This window comes from Ips typographus, linkage group LG7, assembly GCF_016097725.1.
Source record: "Ips typographus isolate SLU linkage group LG7, UJ_Ityp_2.0, whole genome shotgun sequence".
In the NCBI taxonomy this organism is placed as follows: domain Eukaryota; kingdom Metazoa; phylum Arthropoda; class Insecta; order Coleoptera; family Curculionidae; genus Ips; species Ips typographus.
Window position 1 is genome coordinate 5,850,167 of NC_138428.1, and position 27,041 is coordinate 5,877,207.

The 27,041-nt window shown below is 33.6% G+C and overlaps 1 protein-coding gene across 3 annotated transcripts in view; it reads right to left on the reverse strand.

Moving 5' to 3' along the window:
• acj6 (abnormal chemosensory protein 6) overlaps positions 1 to 22,819 on the reverse strand; it is a 40,422-nt gene extending 17,603 nt beyond the window's left edge. For all 3 annotated transcript variants that reach the window (XM_081983986.1, XM_081983985.1, XM_081983984.1), the window contains exon 1: positions 22,460 to 22,819. In XM_081983986.1, the coding sequence (XP_081840112.1) occupies positions 22,460 to 22,609 (150 nt within the window). In that variant the 5' untranslated portion in view covers positions 22,610 to 22,819. The remainder of the gene's footprint in view (positions 1 to 22,459) is intronic.
• Positions 22,820 to 27,041: the final 4,222 nt, after the last annotated feature.

Here is a 27,041-nt window from a genome sequence, read left to right on the forward strand (position 1 = left end):
TTTTTTACTACTTTTTGAAATTCAATATCTTGGTAACGTGAAGAGCTAGAAAGGCCAGTTTCGACTCATTTTGTAGTATTTTTTATCCTCTTTCTAACGGTATTTTGGTAGAATCCATAAGAGTTCAAATAAAAAAGTTACAATAGTTCAAAAAGTGAAAAAAATGCCATTATTGCAAAAAGTGCAATTTTGGCAATTTTTTGTTTTGCTCCAGGAGGGTTCCAATGCACAGCAAAAGACATATTTATACCAAAGGGCCTTAAATTAGGTAAAACAAGTACAAAAAAAGCACCTTAAAATTTTTAATTTTTCAAAAAAATTGAATGTCATGGTCTTTTTTTACTATTTTTTGAAATTCAATATCTTGGTAACATGACGAGCTAGAAAGGCCAGTTTTGGCTCATTTTGTAGTATTTTATATCCTCTTTCTAGCGGCGTTTTAGTGGAATCCATAAGAGTTCAAATAAAAAAGTTACAATAGTTCAAAAATTGGAAAAATGCCATTATTGCAAAAAGTGCAATTTTGGCAATTTTTTGTTTTGCTCCAGGAGGGTTCCAATGCACAGAAAAAGTCATATTTATACCAAAGGGCCTTAAATTAGGTAAAATAAGTACAAAAAAAGCACTTTAAAATTTTTCATTTTTCAAAAATTTGAAAGAATGTCAAGGCCTTTTTTTACTACTTTTTGAAATCCAATATCTTGGTAACATGACGAGCTAGAAAGGCCAGTTTTGGCTCATTTTGTAGTATTTTTTATCCTCTTTCTAACGGCATTTTAGTGGAATCCATAAGAGTTCAAATAAATAAGATACAATAGTTCAAAAATTGAAAAAAATGCCATTATTGCAAAAAGTGCAATTTTGGCAACTTTTTGTTTTGCTTCAGGAGGGTTCCAATGCACAGCAAAGAGCATATTTATACCAAGGGGCCTTAAATTAGTTAAAATAAGTACAAAAAAAGCACCTTAAAATTTTTCATTTTTCAAAAAAATTTAATGTCATGGTCTTTTTTTACTACTTTTTGAAATTCAATATCTTGGTAACATGAAGAGCTAGAAAAGCCAGTTTTGGCTCATTTTGTAGTTTTTTTTATCCTCTTTCTAGCGGCGTTTTAGTGGAATCCATAAGAGTTCAAATAAAAAAGTTACCATAGTTCAAAGATTGAAAAAATGCCATTATTGCAAAAAGTGCAATTTTGGCAATTTTTTGTTTTGCTCCAGGAGGGTTCCAATGCACCGCAAAAGTCATATTTATACCAAAAGGCCTTAAATTAGGTAAAACAAGTACAAAAAAAGGACTTTAAAATTTTTAATTTTTCAAAAAAATTGAATGTCATGGTCTTTTTTACTACTTTTTGAAATTCAATATCTTGGTAACATGAAGAGCTAGAAAGGCCAGTTTTGGCTCATTTTGTAGTATTTTTTATCCTCTTTCTAACGGCGTTTTAGTGGAATCCATAAGAGTTCAAATAAAAAAGTTACCATAGTTCAAAGATTGAAAAAATGCCATTATTGCAAAAAGTGCAATTTTGGCAATTTTTTGTTTTGCTCCAGGAGGGTTCCAATGCACAACAAAGAGCATATTTATACCAAAAGGTCTTAAATTAGGTAAAATAAGTACAAAAAAAGCACTTTAAAATTTTTCATTTTTCAAAAAAATTGAAAGAATGTCATGGTCTTTTTTTACTACTTTTTGAAATTCAATATCTTGGTAACATGAAGAGCTAGAAAGGCCAGTTTTGGTTCATTTTGTAGTATTTTTTATCCTCTTTCTAACGGCGTTTTAGTGGAATCCATAAGAGTTCAAATAAAAAAGTTACAATAGTTCAAAAATTGAAAAAAATGCCATTATTGCAAAAAGTGCAATTTTGGCAATTTTTTGTTTTGCTCCAGGAGGGTTCCAATGCACAGCAAAGAGCATATTTATACCAAGGGGCCTTAAATTAGTTAAAATAAGTACAAAAAAAGCACCTTAAAATTTTTCATTTTTCAAAAAAATTTAATGTCATGGTCTTTTTTTACTATTTTTTGAAATTCAATATCTTGGTAACATGAAGAGCTAGAAAGGCCAGTTTTGGCTCATTTTGTAGTATTTTTTATCCTCTTTCTAACGGCGTTTTAGTGGAATCCATAAGAGTTCAAATAAAAAAGTTACAATAGTTGAAAGATTGAAAAAATGTCATTTTTGCAAAAAGTGCACTTTTGGCAATTTTTTTTGGCAAAGCATATTTATACCAAAGGACTTGATAATAGACGTGGTTCCTGGGTATTTTAATAGTGTTACAGTAATTTCACACAGCACAGCAACATTCAGCTGAAACCCTCACAACTGAGGCATTTTAAGTTTTGCACAAATAAAAGCAGAATGTTGAGGCATTTCAAATTTTTGATATTAATGAGGCCTATTTAGAGCTTCCTGAATGATTTTTGACTGTTTTGGGCCTACTTTGACATACTTTGGGGCCCTTGAAACGACTATAAATTAAAGTGACACGTAGCTGGTGAATTTTTCTTGATAAAAGTGAGATACGGGGGGCCAGTAAATTTCGTAATGACCAATGTCCGACATATAGCGGCCATAAATTCATTTAACAACTTTAGTGGCCCTTGCCGGCCGCAATTTATCGGGCTCCGGGGATTTTAGCAGGAAATTTAGTGTCAGACGAAAACTCGTTCTAAGTAGTTAACCGAAACTACTGAGCGTGTCGCTGTCGACTTTTTTCTAGCTCGAAATTGACCAACTTTGAGCCTCTTAAAAGCTCCAAATATGTTAGTAATTGTTGTTTTGATTGATTGAGAAATCAATCAAAAACATACCTTTCAAAAGTAGGATTTTCATTAAAAGGTTTTTTACTTTAAAATGCCTAGAATTATGGATTAAGTATTGTGAGATTTGATACAGTTTTGAAGGCATTTCAAAGAGAATAAAATGCTTTCACTAGTAAGCAAAAGTACAGATCTTTAATTGCTTTCTTGATTGAGTCAATAATCAGCAAGAAATTACTTCAAGAACACCAACATGATTTAATATTATTCTGTCATTCATAAGTAACAGGATTTTATTTAAAAGGTTTTTACTTTAAAATGCCTGGAATGATTGTTTAAGTTCTGTGAGACTTTTGTTTTGAAGGCATTTTAAACAGATTAAGGTGCCTCTATTAGTAAACTATGAACTTTGATATGCCACATTGATTTTGTAAGTGTTTAATAAAAATGCCTGAAAAATTTAAAATGCCTTCGTTTTTGAAACTATAAACGTACTCCATGGGTATTTACATGCCTTTAGGGATATTCCCTTCATTTTGGGCGACTTCTTGTCAAAATGTTCGTGCACGAATACCAACTTTAATAACAGTAGACCACGCGGCACACGCTTTGACGACATATAATCAGTTGGCGGCACTTGTCGCCGTTCCCACGATGCTCCAGTGTCGCCAACCTATTATTAATGTGTTGTTAAAGGATGATTATTTCAGCCCTTTCCTGTAAGGGCTGAAATAACCCGATCCATCTGCCTGTCCTTATTTTATAGTGATCGTGCGGAAAAACGCACTTTTCCTCACTGACACAGTGGCTATTAGTTTCTGATTGGTTAAAAAAGCAGCTTTCAGCTTGCTCTGCTTTTTTGACCAATCAGAAACTCGCCCACTCTGTACTGTGATTCGTGCAAATGCTGCACATGTTGACTGACATTTTAAGGCTACGTTGCCATGTCGCTTCTTTTAAATGTTTCTCGTCATTTGGCAAAACGATAATTTGCCCGTCAAATTACGTCATTGTGACGTCAGAAATGCTCTGCTCGCTCCATGAAGCTTGAAAACGAAAATAATTTTTCTTGAATAGCACCAAAGTAGGCGGTGCATGTGTGGCAAACTTGCCGTCACGATGACGTAATTGAACAAAATATTATATTGACCAACTGTCAAATTACGTCATAGTTACGTCAGATTCTCCCAGCACACTTGATGGTGAGTGAAAATGATATGCATGCACAGCCTACTTTACCATGAATATTCACGAAACGCCATCTTAGTTTACTTTTCTATCCGTAAATACTTAAATTAACCTTTAAAACTTGTTGGATTACTGAAAAGAGACGGTTTAGTGGAGATTTTACGGAATTTCCTCAGAAAGACTTTGAAAAACGTGAAAATGTGACCACCAAAATGGCCGTTTAAGTCAGTTGTGACAGTTGACGCACTGGAATGACATTTCTTAACCAAATCAACATTCTTAAGTAACTGAATTACTGAGTTGAGTCTGAATTGTACAGGGTGTCCGGATTGTGGAGGTATGTCTATAGTTAATCTTAAAAATCCAAAAAGCAGAAACATGTGATTGGTAAAAAAAAAGCAGCTTTCAGATTGGTTGCTTTTTTTGACCAATCACAAACTTACTTTACATACAACAAAACCAAATCTGACAACGTCAGATTAAAGTCTGGCAACAGTGCTATTTTTGTTAAAAATAGCCCCTCCGGCCTCAAATGTTTGGTAGTTCCGGTTGTTTGGGCCCCATTAATAATTATGCAGCCATTTGTGGTTAGTTCTGATATATTGTCATATGGCCGTAAATTAAATGGTTTTGGATTAGCAACATCCCCTGCCCGCGGGGGTTGTAAACAGTGCGAGGGGTAGGGGGGGCAAACAATGAATAGTTTACGTAATCAAATCGACTCGTCGAATCGGATTTAAATCACACGTAATCACCCCCTAAGGTAAACATATGGACATGTTTTGATACACGGAAAAGTGAGTAACACCTAACCTCAAAAAAAATGTGGAATAAACCAAAAACCAACCAAATCATTACAAGTCACTTACCATATTGTATAATTAAAATCTAAAATATCTTTAAAATTTCAAAAGATAAGCGACATTTTAAAGATATATTATTAAAACAAGGATAGAGCATCACTTGGTTTGTTTTAGTAAAAGTTTAGTTTACTTTACAGTCCATTTTATCCTTGAATGTCCTTTCAAACTGTGTTTCTGGCAGTTCAAACTTTGACACCGCTTTTCTCGCTGGCTGTACCAAATTTTCTGTTTTTTTTTTCAGGTTATTGGATAGGAAATTTAATGAGGATTCCAAAAATGTGCTTAAAACAGTCATTTTCTCACTCCAAGTGGGTTTTACAGTCCATTTTATCCTTGAATGTCCTTTCAAACTGTGTTTCTGGCAGTTCAAACTTTGACACCGCTTTTCTCGCTGGCTGTACCAAATTTTCTGTTTTTTTTTTCAGGTTATTGGATAGGAAATTTAATGAGGATTCCAAAAATGTGCTTAAAACAGTCATTTTCTCACTCCAAGTGGGTTTTAAAGTCCATTTTATCCTTGAATGTCCTTTCAAACTGTGTTTCTGGCAGTTCAAACTTTGACACCGCTTTTCTCGCTGGCTGTACCAAATTTTCTGGTGTTTTTTCAGGTTATTGGATAGGAAATTTATTGAGGATTCCAAAAATATGCTTAAAACAGTCATTTTCTCACTCCAAGTGGGTTTTACAGTCCATTTTATCCTTGAATGTCCTTTCAAACTGTGTTTCTGGCAGTTCAAACTTTGACACCGCTTTTCTCGCTGGCTGTACCAAATTTTCTGGTGTTTTTTCAGGTTATTGGATAGGAAATTTAATGAGGATTCCAAAAATATGCTTAAAACAGTCATTTTCTCACTCCAAGTGGGTTGTACAGGCCATTTTATTCCTGGCTGTCCTTTCAAACTGTGTTTCTGGCAGATCAAACGTTAACATGCACCGCTTTTCGCTCTGACTAAATAAAATTTTCTGGTGTTTTTTCAGGTTATTGGATAGGAAATTTAATGAGGATTCCAAAAATGTGCTTAAAACAGTAATTTTCTCACTCCAAGTGGGTTTTACAGTCCATTTTATCCTTGAATGTCCTTTCAAACTGTGTTTCTGGCAGTTCAAATTTTGACACCGCTTTTCTCGCTGGCTGTACCAAATTTTCTGTTTTTTTTTTCAGGTTATTGGATAGGAAATTTAATGAGGATTCCAAAAATGTGCTTAAAACAGTAATTTTCTCACTCCAAGTGGGTTTTACAGTCCATTTTATCCTTGAATGTCCTTTCAAACTGTGTTTCTGGCAGTTCAAATTTTGACACCGCTTTTCTCGCTGGCTGTACCAAATTTTCTGGTGTTTTTTCAGGTTATTGGATAGGAAATTTAATGAGGATTCCAAAAATGTGCTTAAAACAGTCATTTTCTCACTTCAAGTGGGTTTTACAGTCCATTTTATCCTTGAATGTCCTTTCAAACTGTGTTTCTGGCAGTTCAAATTTTGACACCGCTTTTCTCGCTGGCTGTACCAAATTTTCTGTTTTTTTTTTCAGGTTATTGGATAGGAAATTTAGTGAGGATTCCAAAAATGTACTTAAAACAGTCATTTTCTCACTTCAAGTGGGTTTTACAGTCCATTTTATCCTTGAATGTCCTTTCAAACTGTGTTTCTGGCAGTTCAAACTTTGACACCGCTTTTCTCGCTGGCTGTACCAAATTTTCTGGTGTTTTTTCTGGTTATTGGATAGGAAATTTAATGAGGATTCCAAAAATGTGCTTAAAACAGTCATTTTCTCACTCCAAGTGGGTTTTACAGTCCATTTTATCCTTGAATGTCCTTTCAAACTGTGTTCCTGGCAGTTCAAACTTTGACACCGCTTTTCTCGCTGGCTGTACCAAATTTTCTGGTGTTTTTTCAGGTTATTGGATAGCAAATTTAATGAGGATTCCAAAAATATGCTTAAAACAGTCATTTTCTCACTCCAAGTGGGTTTTACAGTCCATTTTATCCTTGAATGTCCTTTCAAACTGACCGCTTTTCGCCCTGACTGAACCAACTTTTCTAGGGTTTTTCAGTTTATTCGATAGGAAATTTAATGAGGATTTCAAAAATATGTTTAAAACAGTTACTTTCAAAAGATAAGAGACATTTTAAAGATATTTTATTAAAACAATAATAGAGCATCACTTGGTTTGTTTTAGTAAAAGTTTAGTTTAGAAATTAAAAAAGTTTATCTTTTAAACTTTCGAAAACAAATTTAAAGATAATTTGAACTTTGTTGATTTGTTGGACGTAATTATCTTCAAAAACTTTAAAAACCAAACTAAAGTTGCTTAATTTGTTAAGATCTTTAAATTTTTCTTCAGATATTTGTTAAAGATACAAAACTATAAAATTTTAAAGATAACTGTGACGTTTGGCTGTTGGTTTTCTTCTATAAACAACGTTTCGTATTCTAGTTAAACGGCATCATCAAGTCTGTTAAGCTTTCTGGTGGATTTCTTCTAGAAAAAACGTAACTTTGATATTTGTGAAGCGAATAATTTGATTTTTTTACTGGCTGTTAACTGAAAGTTTACTAGAAACGGAAATAAACAAAAACATTAATCCTCGATCGGGGGAAAGTTGCAGGCCCTCGTCGTACTTATCAATAATTCACCCTCTCGAACTTCATAAGTTTCAAAACTTTTGATTTTCTACTCGCAATTATCGTATTACTTAAATGTCGCAAGTTTTTCTGTTCTAAACTCAAGTTTTTTCCGTTAAAATATTAATTATCGTGGTAAAAACTGACCTAAAAAATGACGAGCCAATGAGAAGCTTTTATGGATTTTAGCTGTATTGTGTTGCCAAATCACTTTAAAGCGGATTACCTAAGTGGCTGCAAAAATGTTTTCAGCGCAAATCCCTTAAAAGCTAATTGCCGTTATTAACTGATTTAATATGTAAATCTTTATACAACATACATATATGGACATTGTTGCCAGATTTAATTTAAAAACCACTGAATTATTTGGTTTTACTGAAATCACTTAAAACCATCAAACAAAATGACACGAAGTGTCAACAGTGTTAAGTAACAGTCAAAATATGACGTTAACAACTTCCTGACAGAAAGTTGTCAAATGAGGTTAAAGACAGTTTTACAGTCAAAACAGACTGGAGGAAAACTTGAAAAGGCTAAATCACACCTGCCCTTAAATGAGTCAAGTGCAGAAACAGGTGCGTATAACAAAAGGGCTGTCTGCGCCCTTTAAAATAGAATGGGGGAAGTCGATAGGCAACAAATCTGGTAAAGCCGGAGGTGATGGCTCCATATGTCCCGTTGTGTTCCACTCGGACGGGTTTCGTTCCCCTTTTTTTTTTTATTTCAATGTATATTGTATGTATATTTTATTCATTAGGGCGATCCGGATATTTTGAGGGCATTAAGGAGGGGCGCGTGGCCCTTCCGGATGTCGATCCAAAACCTCGCTTGTTGAGCTTAACGGTGGGTGTCTTAATTACTTTTTATTGCCGTTTAATTGGTTTTTAATGCCGCCCTATTTTATTCTGTTCATTGTTAGTCAAAGTTGAATAACTCGAAGATGAAGTCGGTTAGTGGACCCATATTTTGACAGAAAGATGCAGTTGTGCAACCTGTAAACTTCCTGAAAAAATGAAATTAATTGGTGCACAAACATCGAAGTTATGGAGGTGTATATACTTCTCCCGAGTAAAACAGGAGAATTTTATAAACTAGTGATGGGCAAATTATCGATTACTGGTAAACTACAAACTTTGACTGACTGTACCCAGTTTTGTGGGGTTTTTTCAGGTTATTGGATAGGAAATTTAATGAGGATTCTAAAAATATGCTTAAAACAGTTATTTTCTCACTGCAAGTGGGTTTAACAGGCCATTTTATTCCTGACTGTCGTTTCAAACTGTGTTTCTGGAAGATCAAATTTTAACACCGCTTTTCGCCTTGACTGAACCAACTTTTCTAGTATTTTTCAGGTTATTGGATAGGAAATTTAATGAGGATTTCAAAAATGTGTTTAAAACAGTTACTTTACGACTTCTAGTAAGTTTTACAGGCAATTTTGTCACTGACTGTTATTTCAAACTGTGTTTCTGGCAGTTCAAACTTTGACACCGCTTTTCTCGCTGGCTGTACCAAATTTTCTGTTGTTTTTTCAGGTTATTGGATAGGAAATTTAATGAGGATTCTAAAAATGTGCTTAAAACAGATATTTTCTCACTCCAAGTGGGTTTAACAGGCCATTTTATCCCTGACTGTCCTTTCAAACTGTGTTTCTGGTAGTTCAAACTTTAACACCGCTTTTCTCCCTGGCTATACCAACTTTTCTAGTGTTTTTTTCAGTTTATCAGATAGAAAATTTTATGAGGATTCCAAAAATATGCCTAAAACAGTTATTTTCTTACTCCAAGTGGATTTTACAGACTATTTTATCCGTGACTGTCCTTTCGAACTGTGTTTCTGGCAGATCAAACTTTAACACCGCTTTTCGCCCTGACTGAACCAAATTTTCTGGTGTTTTTTCAGTTTATTCGATAGGAAATTTAATGAGGATTTCAAAAATGTGTTTAAAACAGTTACTTTACGACTTCTAGTAAGTTTTACAGGCAATTTTGTCACTGACTGTTATTTCAAACTGTGTTTCTGGCAGTTCAAACTTTGACACCGCTTTTCTCGCTGGCTGTACCAAATTTTCTGTTGTTTTTTCAGGTTATTGGATAGGAAATTTAATGAGGATTCCAAAAATGTGCTTAAAACAGTCATTTTCTCACTCCAAGTGGGTTTTACAGTCCATTTTATCCTTGAATGTCCTTTCAAACTGTGTTTCTGGCAGTCCAAACTTTGACACCGCTTTTCTCGCTGGCTGTACCAAATTTTCTGGTGTTTTTTCAGGTTATTGGATAGGAAATTTAATGAGGATTCTAAAAATGTGCTTAAAACAGTTATTTTCTCACTCCAAGTGGGTTTAACAGGCCATTTTATCCCTGACTGTCCTTTCAAACTGTGTTTCTGGTAGTTCAAACTTTAACACCGCTTTTCTCCCTGGCTATACCAACTTTTCTAGTGTTTTTTTCAGTTTATCAGATAGAAAATTTTATGAGGATTCCAAAAATATGCCTAAAACAGTTATTTTCTTACTCCAAGTGGATTTTACAGACTATTTTATCCGTGACTGTCCTTTCGAACTGTGTTTCTGGCAGATCAAACTTTAACACCGCTTTTCGCCCTGACTGAACCAAATTTTCTGGTGTTTTTTCAGTTTATTCGATAGGAAATTTAATGAGGATTTCAAAAATGTGTTTAAAACAGTTACTTTACGACTTCTAGTAAGTTTTACAGGCAATTTTGTCACTGACTGTTATTTCAAACTGTGTTTCTGGCAGTTCAAACTTTGACACCGCTTTTCTCGCTGGCTGTACCAAATTTTCTGTTGTTTTTTCAGGTTATTGGATAGGAAATTTAATGAGGATTCCAAAAATGTGCTTAAAACAGTCATTTTCTCACTCCAAGTGGGTTTTACAGTCCATTTTATCCTTGAATGTCCTTTCAAACTGTGTTTCTGGCAGTCCAAACTTTGACACCGCTTTTCTCGCTGGCTGTACCAAATTTTCTGGTGTTTTTTCAGGTTATTGGATAGGAAATTTAATGAGGATTCCAAAAATGTGCTTAAAACAGTCATTTTCTCACTCCAAGTGGGTTTTACAGTCCATTTTATCCTTGAATGTCCTTTCAAACTGTGTTTCTGGCAGTCCAAACTTTGACACCGCTTTTCTCGCTGTCTGTACCAAATTTTCTGGTGTTTTTTCAGGTTATTTAATAGGAAATTTAATGAGGATTCCAAAAATGTGCTTAAAACAGTCATTTTCTCACTCCAAGTGGGTTTTACAGTCCATTTTATCCTTGAATGTCCTTTCAAACTGTGTTTCTGGCAGTCCAAACTTTGACACCGCTTTTCTCGCTGGCTGTACCAAATTTTCTGGTGTTTTTTCAGGTTATTGGATAGGAAATTTAATGAGGATTCCAAAAATATGCTTAAAACAGTTATTTTCTCACTCCAAGTGGGTTTTACAGGCCATTTTATCCGTCACTATCCTTTCGAACTGTGTTTCTGGCAGATCAAATTTTAACACCGCTTTTCGCTCTGACTGAACTCACTTTTCTAGTGTTTTTCAGCTTATTGGATAGGAAATTTAATGAGGAATCCAAAAATTTGCTTTAAACAGTTATTTTCTCACTCCAAGTGGGTTTTACAGACCATTTTATCCTTGAATGTCCTTTCAACCTGCTTTTCTGGCAGATCAAAATTTAACATCGCTTTTCTCGCTGGCTGTACCAAATTTTCTGGTGTTTTTTCAGGTTATTGGATAGGAAATTTAATGAGGATTCCAAAAATGTGCTTAAAACAGTCATTTTCTCACTCCAAGTGGGTTTTACAGTCCATTTTATCCTTGAATGTCCTTTCAAACTGTGTTTCTGGCAGTCCAAACTTTGACACCGCTTTTCTCGCTGTCTGTACCAAATTTTCTGGTGTTTTTTCAGGTTATTTAATAGGAAATTTAATGAGGATTCCAAAAATGTGCTTAAAACAGTCATTTTCTCACTCCAAGTGGGTTTTACAGTCCATTTTATCCTTGAATGTCCTTTCAAACTGTGTTTCTGGCAGTCCAAACTTTGACACCGCTTTTCTCGCTGGCTGTACCAAATTTTCTGGTGTTTTTTCAGGTTATTGGATAGGAAATTTAATGAGGATTCCAAAAATATGCTTAAAACAGTTATTTTCTCACTCCAAGTGGGTTTTACAGGCCATTTTATCCGTCACTATCCTTTCGAACTGTGTTTCTGGCAGATCAAATTTTAACACCGCTTTTCGCTCTGACTGAACTCACTTTTCTAGTGTTTTTCAGCTTATTGGATAGGAAATTTAATGAGGAATCCAAAAATTTGCTTTAAACAGTTATTTTCTCACTCCAAGTGGGTTTTACAGACCATTTTATCCTTGAATGTCCTTTCAACCTGCTTTTCTGGCAGATCAAAATTTAACATCGCTTTTCTCCCTGGCTGTACAAAATTTTCTGGGGTTTTTTCAGGTTTTTAGATAGGAAATTTAACGAGGATTCCAAAAAGTGGTTAAAACCGTTACTTTCCGACTTCTAGTAAGTTTTACAAGCGATTTTGTCACTGACTGTCCGTTCAAATTGTCTTTCTGGCAGATTAAACTTTAACACCGCTTTTCGCACTGACTAGATCAAATTTTCTGGTGTTTTTTCAATTTATTGGATAGGAAATTTAAAGAGGATTTCAAAAATGTGTTTAAAACAGTTACTTTCCGACTTCTAGTAAGTTTTACAGGCGATTTTGTCACTGACTGTCTTTTCAAACTGTGTTTCTGGCAGTTCATACTTTGACACCGCTTTTCTTGCTGGCTGTACCAAATTTTCTGGTGTTTTTTCAGGTTATTAGATAGGAAATTTAATGGGGATTCCAAAAATGTGTTTAAAGCAGTTATTTTCTCACTCCAAGTGTGTTTTGCAGGCCATTTAATCCCTGACTGTCTTTTCAAACTGTGTTTCTTGCAGATCAAAATTTAACACTATTTTTCGCGCTGACTAGATCAAATTTTCTGAAGTTTTTTCAGGTTATTGGATAGGAAATTTATTGAGGAATCCAAAAATATGCTTAAAACTGTTATTTTCTCACTCCAAGTGGGTTTTAGAGGCCATTTTATCCGTGACTATCCTTTCAACCTGGGTTTCTGGCAGATCAAACTTTGACACTGCTTTTCTCGCTGCCTGTACCAAATTTTCTGGATTTTCTTCAGGTTATTGGATAGGAAATTTGATGAGGATTCCAAAAATGTGCTTAAAACAGTTATTTTCTCATTGCAAGTGGGTTTTACAGTCCATTTTATCCTTGAATGTCCTTTCAAACTGTGTTTATGGCAGATCAAATTTTAACACCGCTTTTCGCCCTGACTGAACCAACTTTTCTAGTGTTTTTCAGGTTATTGGATAGGAAATTTAATGAGGATTCCAAAAATGTACTTAAAACAGTCATTTTCTCACTCCAAGTGAATTTTACATGCCATTGAATCACTGGCTGTCGTTTCAAAATGTTTTTCTGGCAGTTCAAACTTTGACACCGCTTTTCGCGCTGCCTGTACCAAATTTTCTGGTGTTTTTGAGGTTATTGGATAGGAAATTTAATGAGGATTCCAAAAATGTGCTTAAAACAGTCATTTTCTCACTCTAAGTGAATTTTACATGTCATTGAATCACTGACTGTCTTTTCAAACTGTATTTCTGGCAGATCAAACTTTAACACCGCTTTTCGCCCTGACTGAACCAACTTTTCTAGTGTTTTTCAGGTTACTGGATAGGAAATTTAATGAGGATTCCAAAAATGTGTTTAAAACCGTTACTTTCCGACTTCTAGTAAGTTTTACAAGCGATTTTGTCACTGACGGTCTTTTCAAACTGTGTTTCTGGCAGTTCAAACTTTGACACCGCTTTTTTCGCTGCCTGTACCAAATTTTCTGGTGTTTTTGAGGTTATTGGATAGTAAATTTAATGACGATTCCAAAAATGTTCTTAAAACAGTCATTTTCTCACTCCAAGTTAATTTTACATGTCATTGAATCACTGACTGTCTTTTCAAACTGTGTTTCTGGCAGTTCAAACTTTGACACCGCTTTTCTCGCTGCCTGTACCAAATTTTCTGGTGTTTTTTCAGGTTATTAGATAGGAAATTTAATGGGGATTCCAAAAATATGCTTAAAACTATTATTTTCTCACTCCAAGTGTGTTTTAAAGCCCATTTATTCCCTGACTGTCTTTTCAAACTGTGTTTCTGGCAGATCAAACTTTAAAACCTCTTTTCGCCCTGACTAGATCAAATTTTCTGAAGTTTTTTCAGGTTATTGGATAGGAAATTTAATGAAGATTCCAGAAATATGCTTAAAACAGTTACTTTCCAACCTCTAGTAAGTTTTACAGGCGATTTTGTCACTGTCTGTCTTTTCAAACTGTGTTTCTGGAAGATCAAACTTTAACACCGCTTTTCGCACTGACTGAACCAACTTTTCCACTATTTTTTCCGGTTATTAGATAGGAAATTTAATGAGGATTCCAAAAATGTGCTTAAAACAGTCATTTTCTCACTCCAAGTGAATTTTACAGGCCATTGAATCCCTGACTGTCGTTTCAAACTGTGTTTCTGGCAGTTCAAACTTTGACACCGCTTTTCTCCCTGTCTATACCAAATTTTGTAGTGTTTTTTTTCCAGGCTATTAGATAGCAGATTTAATGAGGATTTGAAAGTCATTTTCTTAAAATAATAACATAGTCCCTGAATTTTAATCGAATTTATTCCATATGGACACACTGTGTAAACTCGAATATCTTCCAAACTACTTAACCTACAAAGTTGAAATTTTAGTGTGCGGCAACCCTAATCAACCCCTACAGCCCACACAAAAAACCATTTAAATATCCGCACCAAATCCAGACTGATACACCTACAATTCTCCCTGCTTCAGGACATTTAGGTTCAAAAATCTAATCTAATCCTGTTAGCGGCAATGAATATTTGAAACGTTCACGATGCCGTAATTTGTATACCGATATAACAACATTATAATAATGTTATCAGCGTAATGTCTTGTACGTTTCTATATGGATGATGTAATATTCATGGCGCATTCCGGGTCTGTCACGATTTCGACAGTAAATGTTTAATGCCTACCAATATAATGTAAACAGACCGAAAATTATGGTAGTTATTCTCAAAAAATTATACAAGTTGGAAGGAGAATTATAACGTTGAAACAGCTTTGGAAGTGGGGTTTTAACCTCAAATTATCATAGGATGCTTTGTCATATTTTAAATGTAACACCCTGTATAATATTGTGTTTTTGAACAGTCGTATGGATTTCAAATATTTTTTACGTCACAAGTCGTACAAAAATATCATTTTTTTTTAAATTTAAAAGTATCAGAGTTGTAGTGGTTTAAATAATTCTCCCAAATGGAAGAATTATATTTTAATACTAAAGTTTCAATCCATTATAATTAATTGGGATGCTAAACAAAAACAAACTTTATGGCCACTATACAGAAAAATAGTGAAAATACAGCAAAAATGAGTTAAAAATTACAATGCACATTAAAATCTTCATAAGGAATTAGATTAGATGTTTTGTCTTCTAACCTTCTTAACTTTTAAGGGCTAAACTATCTTAACTGTAACTCCTCAAATGACGTAGCTATGGTTCATTTGTTTTCCCGTGGCGATTACGTCATCAAGTGCTCCGCCATATTGAAATTTAGTCCCAACTGACAGTCGGCTAAACATTTTGAGGTTAGGAAATTTAAAAAGTTGAAAAACCGCAAAAACTACAATCAGAAGAAATAAGAACTTAATTTAGGGTTGTTTAAGTTTATTAATTAGTGTTGTTATTGCGAGACCTTCGTAGAATTTAAGATTTTTCTTCACCAAACTGGAAAACTTGCAGGAAATATGCTTAAAATAGTTACGTTCCAACCTCTAGTAAGTTTTACAAGCGATTTTGTCACTGACTGTCTTTTCAAACTGTGTTTCTGGCAGTTCAAACTTTGACACCGCTTTTTTCGCTGCCTGTACCAAATTTTCTGGTGTTTTTGAGGTTATTGGATAGTAAATTTAATGAGGATTCCAAAAATGTGCTTAAAACAGTTATTTTCTCACTGCAAGTGGGTTTTACAGTCCATTTTATCCTTGACTGTCCTTTCAAACTGTGTTTATGGCAGATCAAACTTTAACACCGCTTTTCGCCCTGACTGAACCAACTTTTCCACTATTTTTTCAGGTTATTGGATAGAAAATTTAATGAGGATTCCAAAAATGTGCTTAAAACAGTTATTTTCTCACTCCAAGTGTGTTTTACAGGCCCTTTAATCCCTGACTGTCTTTTCAAACTGTGTTTCTGGCAGTTCAAACTTTGACACCGCTTTTCTCGCTGTCTGTACCAAATTTTCTGGTGTTTTTAAAGTTATTGGATAGTAAATTTAATGAGGATTCCAAAAATGTGCTTAAAACAGTCATTTTCTCACTCCAAGTGAATTTTACATGTCATTGAATCACTGACTGTCTTTTCAAACTGTGTTTCTGGCAGTTCAAACTTTGACACCACTTTTCTCGCTGTCTGTACCAAATTTTCTGGTGTTTTTAAAGTTATTGGATAGTAAATTTAATGAGGATTCCAAAAATGTGCTTAAAACAGGTATTTTCTCACTCCAAGTGTGTTTTACAGGCCATTTAATCCCTGACTGTCTTTTAAAACTGTATTTCTGGCAGATCAAACTTTAACACCGCTTTTCGCCCTGACTGAACCAACTTTTCTAGTGTTTTTCAGGTTATTGGATAGGAAATTTAATGAGGATTCCAAAAATGTGCTTAAAACAGTCATTTTCTCACTCCAAGTGAATTTTACATGTCATTGAATCACTGACTGTCTTTTCAAACTGTGTTTCTGGCAGTTCAAATTTTGACATCGCTTTTCTCGCTGTCTGTACCAAAGTTTCTGGTGTTTTTAAAGTTATTGGATAGTAAATTTAATGAGGATTCCAAAAATGTGCTTAAAACAGTTATTTTCTCACTCCAAGTGTGTTTTACAGGCCATTTAATCCCTGACTGTCTTTTCAAACTGTATTTCTGGCAGATCAAACTTTAACACCGCTTTTCGCCCTGACTGAACCAACTTTTTTAGTGTTTTTCAGGTTATTGGATAGGAAATTTAATAAGGATTTCAAAAATGTGTTTAAAACAGTTACTTTCCGACTTCTAGTACGTTTTACAGGCGATTTTGTCACTGACTGTCTTTTCAAACTGTGTTTCTGGCAGTTCAAACTTTGACACCGCTTTTCTCGCTGGCTGTACCAACTTTTCTAGTGTTTTTCAGGTTATTGGATAGGAAATATAATGAGGAATCCAAAAATATTTAACAGTAGCACCATCTGTTTCTAGCTTTATAGTCAGAGAAGATACGGCAAAATTTATAAGGGCTAATTCTGCAAAATAATGGTATTTGATCAAATTTATGTATTAAGTAACTTGTAGCTTTCTAATTTTACCTGAAACTTATTAGAAATTTGTTTTTTCAACACTCTGCATATGGATTTTGACAACACCATTATAACCATAGCTTCAAACACTTTTTGTTTAGAGTCTTTTAAAACAAGTTAAATCAAAAGACTCAAAATGTCTCTTTGTTTACTTTTTGTCTTTTATCTCCTTAAGAAGGCCATCAAGGGCAAAAACATCTTAATACAATCTTGTAGAAGAGAATATTTTCAACAAATTTCTTTTAAATTAACATGCTCAACCTTGTGAAATAACGGAGCTACGCTAAAATGAAAATCAGTTTTACAACAATTTCTTCATAATTCATGCGAACATGACACACTATTTGTTTTTTTTTTCGAATTTAAGAGTAATGGTTTTCTCCCTCTTCCACTATGGACAATTTTGAATTTTTGGGTTCCCAAAAGGCTTAATTATACTCACTTAGTAGTGTACCAAGTGTGTGGCTTGTAAGAAGTCGAAATTTAATAAAATTTTGTATAACTAACAGTGACTATCTCAAATATAGCAATCGATAATCAATTAGGTACATATAAACGCATTGCACCCCCTACAAACCGTGATGGGTGATTTCCCATCAGAAACCCCCTTAAAGAAAATATTAGTAACCGAAACTGTCATATTTATAGTTAATGGTCACTTCAACCATCGAAAAACTCGACTCAAGTCAATAAATTGCACGTTCTCCCTTGTTGTGTTAATCAGTTAGCATCCCCCTAACTGTAATAAATTCCTTGTTAAGATTAAAGAAGGGGGTGGATTCGGAAATATTTATAGGGTGGACCAACTGTTGCCTACCCTTAAACCCGTTCAGTTCAAACGTGATATTATAATAAACGTGTGTCAACAGTCGGCGGAGGCGGCAGCATCCACAGGGGCCCTTGCATCATTGATGTACCACCTGAGCGCCGCTCCCGATTCATGCATTACTTACCAGATCCAGTTAGCGGTCCAATTTTCCTCACAGAATGCGATTTATATTACTTTCTAAGCGACTTTCGCTGGGAGATGGCGTCCTGATTCGACGACAAACTTTTATTCGACGAGCGATCTTCTTTTTAACTTTTATAACTTCTGTGTTTGTCGCCAAATTCTGGTAAAAAAATCTCTCACAGTTTAGGAGTTATTTAAGTGTTTATATTACTGGTGGGCGTAAAGTTGAAAGTTAAGTAAAATTCGTTGTGTGGCAGGAAATCTTACCAACTTTACCAGTAAATTTACGGGTGTAATTGAAATTTGCTTGAAACATATCATTTTCCTGTCAGGGCTGTCATTAATTTCATTAAAGTCATTTTCGGTCAATATTGACTGAATTAATAAACTATTTCACCTACGATCTCAGTGTAAATAGCTAATTACGCATAGTTTTCCGTTACGTAATGAACCTCTTTACGCACAATTGTAAAAAAACGGACAGTTTTAAGATTGGCCACAAACTATCGCTCTAATGCTGGGAAAAATTGATTTTGTTTACATTTTTTCTTTATCATTGAAAATATACTTTTTTAATGAAAAGTTACTCTAAATTATATGAATTGCGAAAACAGGACTTTCCATTTGGTCGTAGGTAAAGTATATACTCTAGGGCATTTTACGCCCTCATGGAATTACACACTTCGTGGGTAATATACTATTGATTTAATATTATTTAAACAATTTGGAATTTACTGACTGTTGGATCCAATGGCTGGACTATTCAAATAAAGAGTGGACTGTATGTTTTTTGCTCTTTTACGTGCTTTATTGTAAATTAACTTGAAAACAAAACATTGCCAACTGGATAATATACTTTCACAAAGAAACAAGTATCTAGTGTAATTTCTTCTTCTCTTCCTTAATTGGGCACTGACAATTGTCAAAATAACTGTCATAAATCTTAGAAACAACTTGTTTCGAAAACTGTACGAAAACGGTGTTAAACTGTAATTCTTGCAAATTATCGGCATTTTTCACAGTTTTGACATAAATAACAGATATCACGTGGTTCTTGGAGAATAGTTTAGCTAGGCAGTCACGTGACCACCTTTTTGGTTTTGAAAACTGCAAGAACACTACACTAAACTATTATTATTGCAAGTTTTAAGCGCAGTTTGACAGTCAGGGACAAAATTGCTTGTCAAACCCACTTGGAGTGAGACACTGACTATTTTAAACACATTATTGAAATTCTTATTAAATTTCCTGACCAATAAGCTGAAAAAACACTACAAAATTTGGTACAGTCAAGGAGAAAAGTGGTGTCAAAATTTGAATTGCCCAAAACACATTTTGCACATATCGCCTGGTACCCATTTGTAGTAAGAAAATGATGGTTTTAAGCACATTTTTGAAATCCCCATTCAATTTTCTATTCAATAATCTGAAAAAACACTACAAAATTTGCTACAGTCAGGGAGAAAAGTGGTGTCAAAATTTGAACTGCCAAAAACACAATTTGTAAGGACAGTCAGGGACAAAATCGCCTGTAAAATCCACTTAGAGTACGAAAATGACTGTTTTAAGCACATTTTTAGAATCCTTATTAAATTTCCTATTCAATAACCTTAAAAACCCCTACAAAATTTGGTACAGTCAACGAGAAAAGTGGTGTCAAAATTTGAACTGCCAAAAACACAATTTGTAAGGACAGTCAGGGACAAAATCGCCTGTAAAATCCACTTAGAGTACGAAAATAACTGTTTTAAGCACATTTTTAGAATCCTCATTAAATTTCCTATTCAATAACCTTAAAAAACACTACAAAATTTGGTACAGTCTGGGAGAAAAGTGGTGTCAAAATTTGAACTGCCAAAAACACAATTTGTAAGGACAGTCAGGAACAAAATCGCCTGTAAAATCCACTTAGAGTACGAAAATGACTGTTTTAAGCACATTTTTAGAATCCTCATTAAATTTCCTATTCAATAACCTTAAAAAACGCTACAAAATTTGGTACAGTCTGGGAGAAAAGTGGTGTCAAAATTTGAGCTGCCAAAAACACAATTTGTAAGGACAGTCAGGGACAAAATCGCCTATAAAACTCACTTGGATTAAAAGGCGCATTTTTTGAAGAAAAATTTGATGTACAGGGTGTCCCAAAATTCAGATACGACATTCGTGTTGTTATGTTTTATTGAAAATAGTGTTCAACTATAATAAAAAACAGTAAATAAAAAATTAAATTAAAAAAAAAAATAGTTATTTTTTTATTATTAAATTAAATTCCAAATTTGGGCTAATTTTTTCGTGCACTTTTTCCAAAAATTGTCCTTAACTTGCTTATTTGACAGTTGACGATCAAAAGTGATTGAAATTAAAAAATAGCTTAGATCGTAAGCTTTCCAAAAATATGCTCATTTAAAATAATCGGTTGCACCGTTTGGCCGCTAGAGGGCGTCAAAGTAGAGCTTCACAAACCTTAACCACTTTTGCTTTAACCTAAAATAACTCAATTATTTTAATAGCTACGACAAAATGTTAGTGAAGGTAAAATATAGTCCAGACCAAGGGCTTTTCAACGGTGTAATCAAAAAAGGTCATTGGTGTGATAGTTTGACCGCTACAGGGCGTCAAATTCAAGTTTTTTGACAGTTTTGCTTTTAACACAGTTTTTGCGATAATTCCCAGAAACTAAAAATTGTTTTTCACTTTTTTGTGACACACTGTACTCAGCCAAAAACACAAGAAACCTTGTATCACCTTGACATCCATTTTGTCACGGTTTTGGGGATGACCTGGAAATTATGTTAATTTTGACAGTTTTCAGTGTGTGGCACCTATAAAAAATGACATTTTTATAAATGACACTTTACGTCATTTTTGTATCATTGACCTGAAGGATTTAGGTAGTAAAAGTTTATTTTAAAAATATCTAAATAAATTTAAAACTCTTTAAATTTTTTGACAATTTTGGTTTTTAATTTTTCAAGGACAAACGGTGTCTGGTACCAAAAAAACACATAGAAGGTAAGTTGCACCCCGTCGAGGTGCGTTTGTGGTAAAAATTTCAGAATCTCTATCTTGAAGCGTTCCTGAGATATTTCGAAAAAACTGCAAAAAACCAAACTCAACTTTGATGCCCTCTAGCGGCCGAACCGGGAAACTTAGCAGTGTTTGCTCAACGTCACGTGAGAGCACCATTCATTAGCTTTCTTTTGTTATATGGCTCGTATACAGGAAGGTTCAAATAAGCGAGTTATTCACAATTTTCTGGAAAAGTGCAGGAAAAATTCGCTCAAATTAGGAATTTCTGCTCGATTTGAGGGCTGTCAATCAAGGTTACATCAAGTAGGCCTAGAATTTGACGTAGATTCCAAAAATTAAAAAAAAATGGGAAAATTAAGAAATTATAAGGTTGGTTTGTTGCTCAAATTTGGGACACCCTGTATACTAATGGATTAAAACCATAAAAACCAGCCCGATATGTACAGTTTTTTTTTAAATATTTTTTTCGAAAATAGTTGAATATCGGTATAAGATAAGCTTTTTTAAAAATATCCAGAAATTTAGGTAGAATCCATAAATGCAACAAAAAATGGGAGGTTCTCATTTGGAAATGTCAACTGGAAAGTATTTCAATTTTGGGACATCCTGTATATTTAATTTTTGTCACAAAAAAATCGCGTTTAATAATGTTATTTACCTAACAAGTGCGGAAAGTGGTACTTTTCTGCACGGGACTGCAGACGCAGTTAAAAGGCGGGAAAGACGCTTTTCGCACATGTTAGGTAAAACATTTTTCCTGCGAGTATCAAATTTCATTAAATCGAACGAAAATGTATTGTAAAATTACTAAAATGAAAGTCTTTGTTTGCAGAAAGTGTTTTTTGATTTAAATGTATATTTTTGAAAAAATAAACTGAGTGCGGAAAAGTAACTTTACCGCTCTCCAGTTAGGTAAGAGAAATATATAAACTGCAATAACTTGTCGTAAATTTCAGATTTCTAACCTAAAAACTACTGAAATTAGAGCGGATTATATAATTCTCCAACGCAACTTTGATACTACAAATAGTAAGTTGTCTGCTTCCGCTATTGATTTTATTGTGGGTTTAAAAACCAGACAGTAAGAAATCTATAATTTTAATTGCAACATAGAAAAGTTGGAGAAATTTAGTGGGAAAAATGTATAAACTGTAATATCTTAAAAACAGGAATCTCAACAACATTTTGTCTATATCAGGGTTACTGATGACCGAGCTGCTTTTTTCCAATTTTTTTTTTTGTACGTAAAATCAACTTTGAAAAGCGTTCAGAAGGAGCAAGATAGAAACCTGAAACTTGGAAGGAAATATGGGCCAAGATGATGGCTAAATATCCAAAAAAATTTCAGATTTCTAACTTAGACACAACTAAAGTTAGAGCAGATTAAATAATTCTCCAATTTAAAGTTGGAGAAATATATAAACTGCAATAACTTGGAAAGTAAAAGAGTTAGAAAAGTGCGATTTGTGCTAAAATGGTGTTGTAGTTTCTGGTATTTGTTGTTTGAGTGCTACTGAACGTTTATAAGGCATTATCAGGGATTTTGTAGCTGTATGGACTTACCGACGGGTTTGGCATGCATCTCCTCGGCATCGGATCGGGATTTCGGTAAGTTGGAGAATATCTCCCGGCAAAACAAGCCCCTGACGAGGTGATAGGACCGTGTAGCCCCGTGGGGCCTTTGGCCCCCATCATTTTATCCGGCGAATACATTTTCAAATTCAAAGTTCAAGTTTGACGTATTTTCTCCAAAACAAAACAACAATTAACTTGGTTCACTCATGTCCAGCACATTTGGTCGCGTTTACCTCGCAATCTAAGCGCCCGCATGGGCACCGATCGAGTGCATTTACTCGTGTCAGGGAAATTTTGGGGATGACCAGGGAAATAACGGAAAATCGCAACCCTCGTCCGTCCCGGATGGTTTAATGTACACTGGTGAGGCTGCCATTGGACTTTGGGGTTGTTGCCGAAAGGGTGGTGGTGCGGCTGCGCGCACATTGACGCCCGCCCTCCGATTCCGCATTCGTCCCCACCACCTTGACAAATTAGTGGCATTTTGATGGTGTATGGATTTTTTTTCCGAATTGTTTTATCAGGAAAAAGGGGTAAATACAACGTAAGGGATGAATGGAACAGACGGAAATCGGTGGTTGTCACAATTGCAAAATTTCACAACTTAAGAGAATATGACACCCATTTTTATATGTTTGATCAATTATAACAATTTTTCTTTAATTAAACATTTAGTAACATGACTAAACACTTTCCAACATGTTTAACAATAAGCACAAAAGCCAATCATATAGACTTGCTAATGTTTACCTTATTTCCAACGTTATGAACATATTTCAGACATGTTTGAACATTTTTAGACCTGTTTAGACCAATTAAAACATTTTCCAACATAATTTAGTGACACTTAACAACATTTTTCATCACCTTCACTTGTGTAGACAAATTTGAACATTTTTAAACAACTGACATGATTTAAATATGTAAGAGCAAGCACGAAAATCATGTTTTGTCAAATTTAGACACTTTGACAACATTTTTTGATGAGTTTAGACATTTGAGAAGATGCCATTTTGTATATTTAGACAGTTGGCAATATGTTCTAGTCAAATTTTTATATGTATAATGAGTTTTAGACATTTTAAACACCTTTCAGCATGAAGTAGACATCTGACATTATTATCTACTAAATTTAGGACTATTTAGACAAATTTGAACATTCTTAGACACTTTCTAACATGATTTAGACACTTAAAAAAATGCATAACCATGTGTAGACAGTTGGAAAAATGTTTTCCTAATTTCAGGGAACTCACAACATGAATTGGACCTTTGACAACATTATCTACTAATTTTAGCCAGTTGACAACATGTTTTTCTTAATTCTGTACGCTTCAGAACTTTTTAAGACACTCTTCAACATTAGGTTATGTTAGTACAGATAAAAAGTCAGGTAGGACAGTCACGTGACCTCAAAAATTCAAAATGTCAAATTTTGACAGTTTCTATAATCAAAACAATCTCATGATTATTAAAATATCAATTTTTAGTTGAAAATTGTAAAAGTTACACAAACATTTTCTAACTAAATTTAGGCAGTCGACAACTAAAAATATTTTACGAAATTTAAATGTATTTAAGATTTTTTATACAATTTTGTACACTTTCCAGCATAAATTATACGTCTGACAACATTTTAGACTGTTGGCAACATGTTTACCTTCTTTGGTACGTTTCAGATCGTTTTATGACACTTTTTTTAAATATTTAGACAATTTCCAACATTAGTCTATGTTAGTACAGATAAAAAGTCAGATAGGACAGTCACGTGACTTCAGAAATTCAAAATGTCAAATTTTGACAGTTTCTATAATCAAAACAATCTCATGATCATTAAAATATCAATTTTTACTTGAAAATTGTAAAATTTTCACAAACAATTTTTAACTAAATTTAGGCAGTAGACCACTAAAAATGTTTTACGAAATTTAAATATGTTTAAGATGTTTTATACAATTTTGTACACTTTCCAGCATAAATTATACGTCTGACAACATTTTAGACTGTTGGCAACATGTTTACCTTCTTTGGTACGTTTCAGATCGTTTTATGACACTTTTTTAAATATTTAGACAATTTCCAACATTAGTCTATGTTAGTACAGATAAAAAGTCAGATAGGACAGTCACGTGACCTCAAAAATTCAAAATGACAAATTTGGACAGTTTCTATAATCAAAACAATCACACGATCATTAAACGATCAATTTTGAAGCAAACATCAAACAAGTCACGTGATTATTGACATGTTGGACTGAAATTAGTCACGTGACATCAAAAATTCAAAATGTCAAATCTTGACAGTTTCCATAATCAAAACAATGTCATCTTCATTAAAATATCAATTTTTCCTTGAAAATTGTAAAAGTGATACAAACAATTTCTAACTAAAGTTAGGCAGTCGACAACTAAAAATGTTTTACGAAATTTAAATATGTTTAAGATGTTTTATACAATTTTGTACACTTTCCAGCATAAATTATACGTCTGACAACATTTTAGACTGTTGGCAACATGTTTACCTTCTTTGGTACGTTTCAGATCGTTTTATGACACTTTTTAAAATATTTAGACAATTTCCAACATTAGTCTATGTTAGTACAGATAAAAAGTCAGATAGGACAGTCACGTGACCTCAAAAATTCAAAATGTCAAATTTTGACAGTTTCTATAATCAAAACAATCTCATGATCATTAAACGATCAATTTTTACTTGAAAATTGTAAAAGTTACACAAACATATTCTAACTAAATTTAGGCAGTCGACAACTAAAAATGTTTTACGAAATTTAAATATGTTTAAGATGTTTTATACAATTTTATACACTTTCCAGCATAAATTATACTTCTGACAACATTTTAGACTGTTGGAAACATGTTTACCTTCTTTGGTACGTTTCAGATCGTTTTATGACACTTTTTTTAAATATTTAGACAATTTCCAACATTAGTCTATGTTAGTACAGATAAAAAGTCAGATAGGACAGTCACGTGACTTCAGAAATTCAAAATGTCAAATTTTGACAGTTTCTATAATCAAAACAATCTCATGATTATTAAAATATCAATTTTTAGTTAAAAATTGTAAAAGTTACACAAACAATTTCTAACTAAATTTAGGCAGTAGACCACCAAAAATGTTTTACGAAATTTAAATATGTTTAAGATGTTTTATACAATTTTGTACACTTTCCAGCATAAATTATACTTCTGACAACATTTTAGACTGTTGGCAACATGTTTACCTTCTTTGGTACGTTTCAGATCGTTTTATGACACTTTTTTAAATATTTAGACAATTTCCAACATTAGGACAGTCACGTGACCTCAAAAATTTAAAATGTCAAATTTTGACAGTTTCTATAATCAAAACAATCTCATGATTATTAAAATATCAATTTTTAGTTGAAAATTGTGAAAGTTACACAAACATTTTCTAACTAAATTTAGGCAGTCGACAACTAAAAATATTTTACGAAATTTAAATGTATTTAAGATTTTGTATACAATTTTGTACACTTTCCAGCATAAATTATACGTCTGACAACATTTTAGACTGTTGGCAACATGTTTACCTTCTTTGGTACGTTTCAGATCGTTTTATGACACTTTTTAAAATATTTAGACAATTTCCAACATTAGTCTATGTTAGTACAGATAAAAAGTCAGATAGGACAGTCACGTGACCTCAAAAATTCAAAATGTCAAATTTTGACAGCTTCTATAATCAAAACAATCTCATCATCATTAAACGATCAATTTTTACTTGAAAATTGTGAAAGTTACACCAACATATTCTAACTAAATTTAGGCAGTCGACAACTAAAAATGTTTTACGAAATTTAAACATGTTTAAGAGATTATATACAATTTTGTACACTTTCCAGCATAAATTATACGTCTGACAACATTTTAGACTGTTGGCAACATGTTTACCTTCTTTGGTACGTTTCAGATCGTTTTATGACACTTTTTTAAATATTTAGACACTTTTCAACATTAGTCTATGTTAGTACAGATAAAAAGTCAGATAGGACAGTCACGTGACATCAAAAATTCAAAATGTCAAATCTTGACAGTTTCCATAATCGAAACAATCTCATGATCATTAAAATATCAATTTTTACTTGAAAATTGTAAAAGTTACACCAACATATTCTAACTAAATTTAGGCAGTCGACAACTAAAAATGTTTTACGAAATTTAAATATGTTTAAGATGTTTTGTACACTTTCCAGCATAAATTATACTTCTGACAACATTTTAGACTGTTGGCAACATGTTTACCTTCTTTGGTACGTTTCAGATCGTTTTATGACACTTTTTTAAAATATTCAGACAATTTCCAACATTAGCCTATGTTAGTACAGATAAAAAGTCAGATAGGACAGTCACGTGACCTCAAAAATTCAAAATGACAAATCTTGACAGTTTCCATAATCGAAACAATCAAATGATCAATTTTGAAGCAAACATCAAACAAGTCACGTGATTATTGACATGTTGGACTGAAATTGGTCACGTGACTTGTGAGTTTCTAAAACAGGTCACGTGACCAGTGTTTTGCTCTC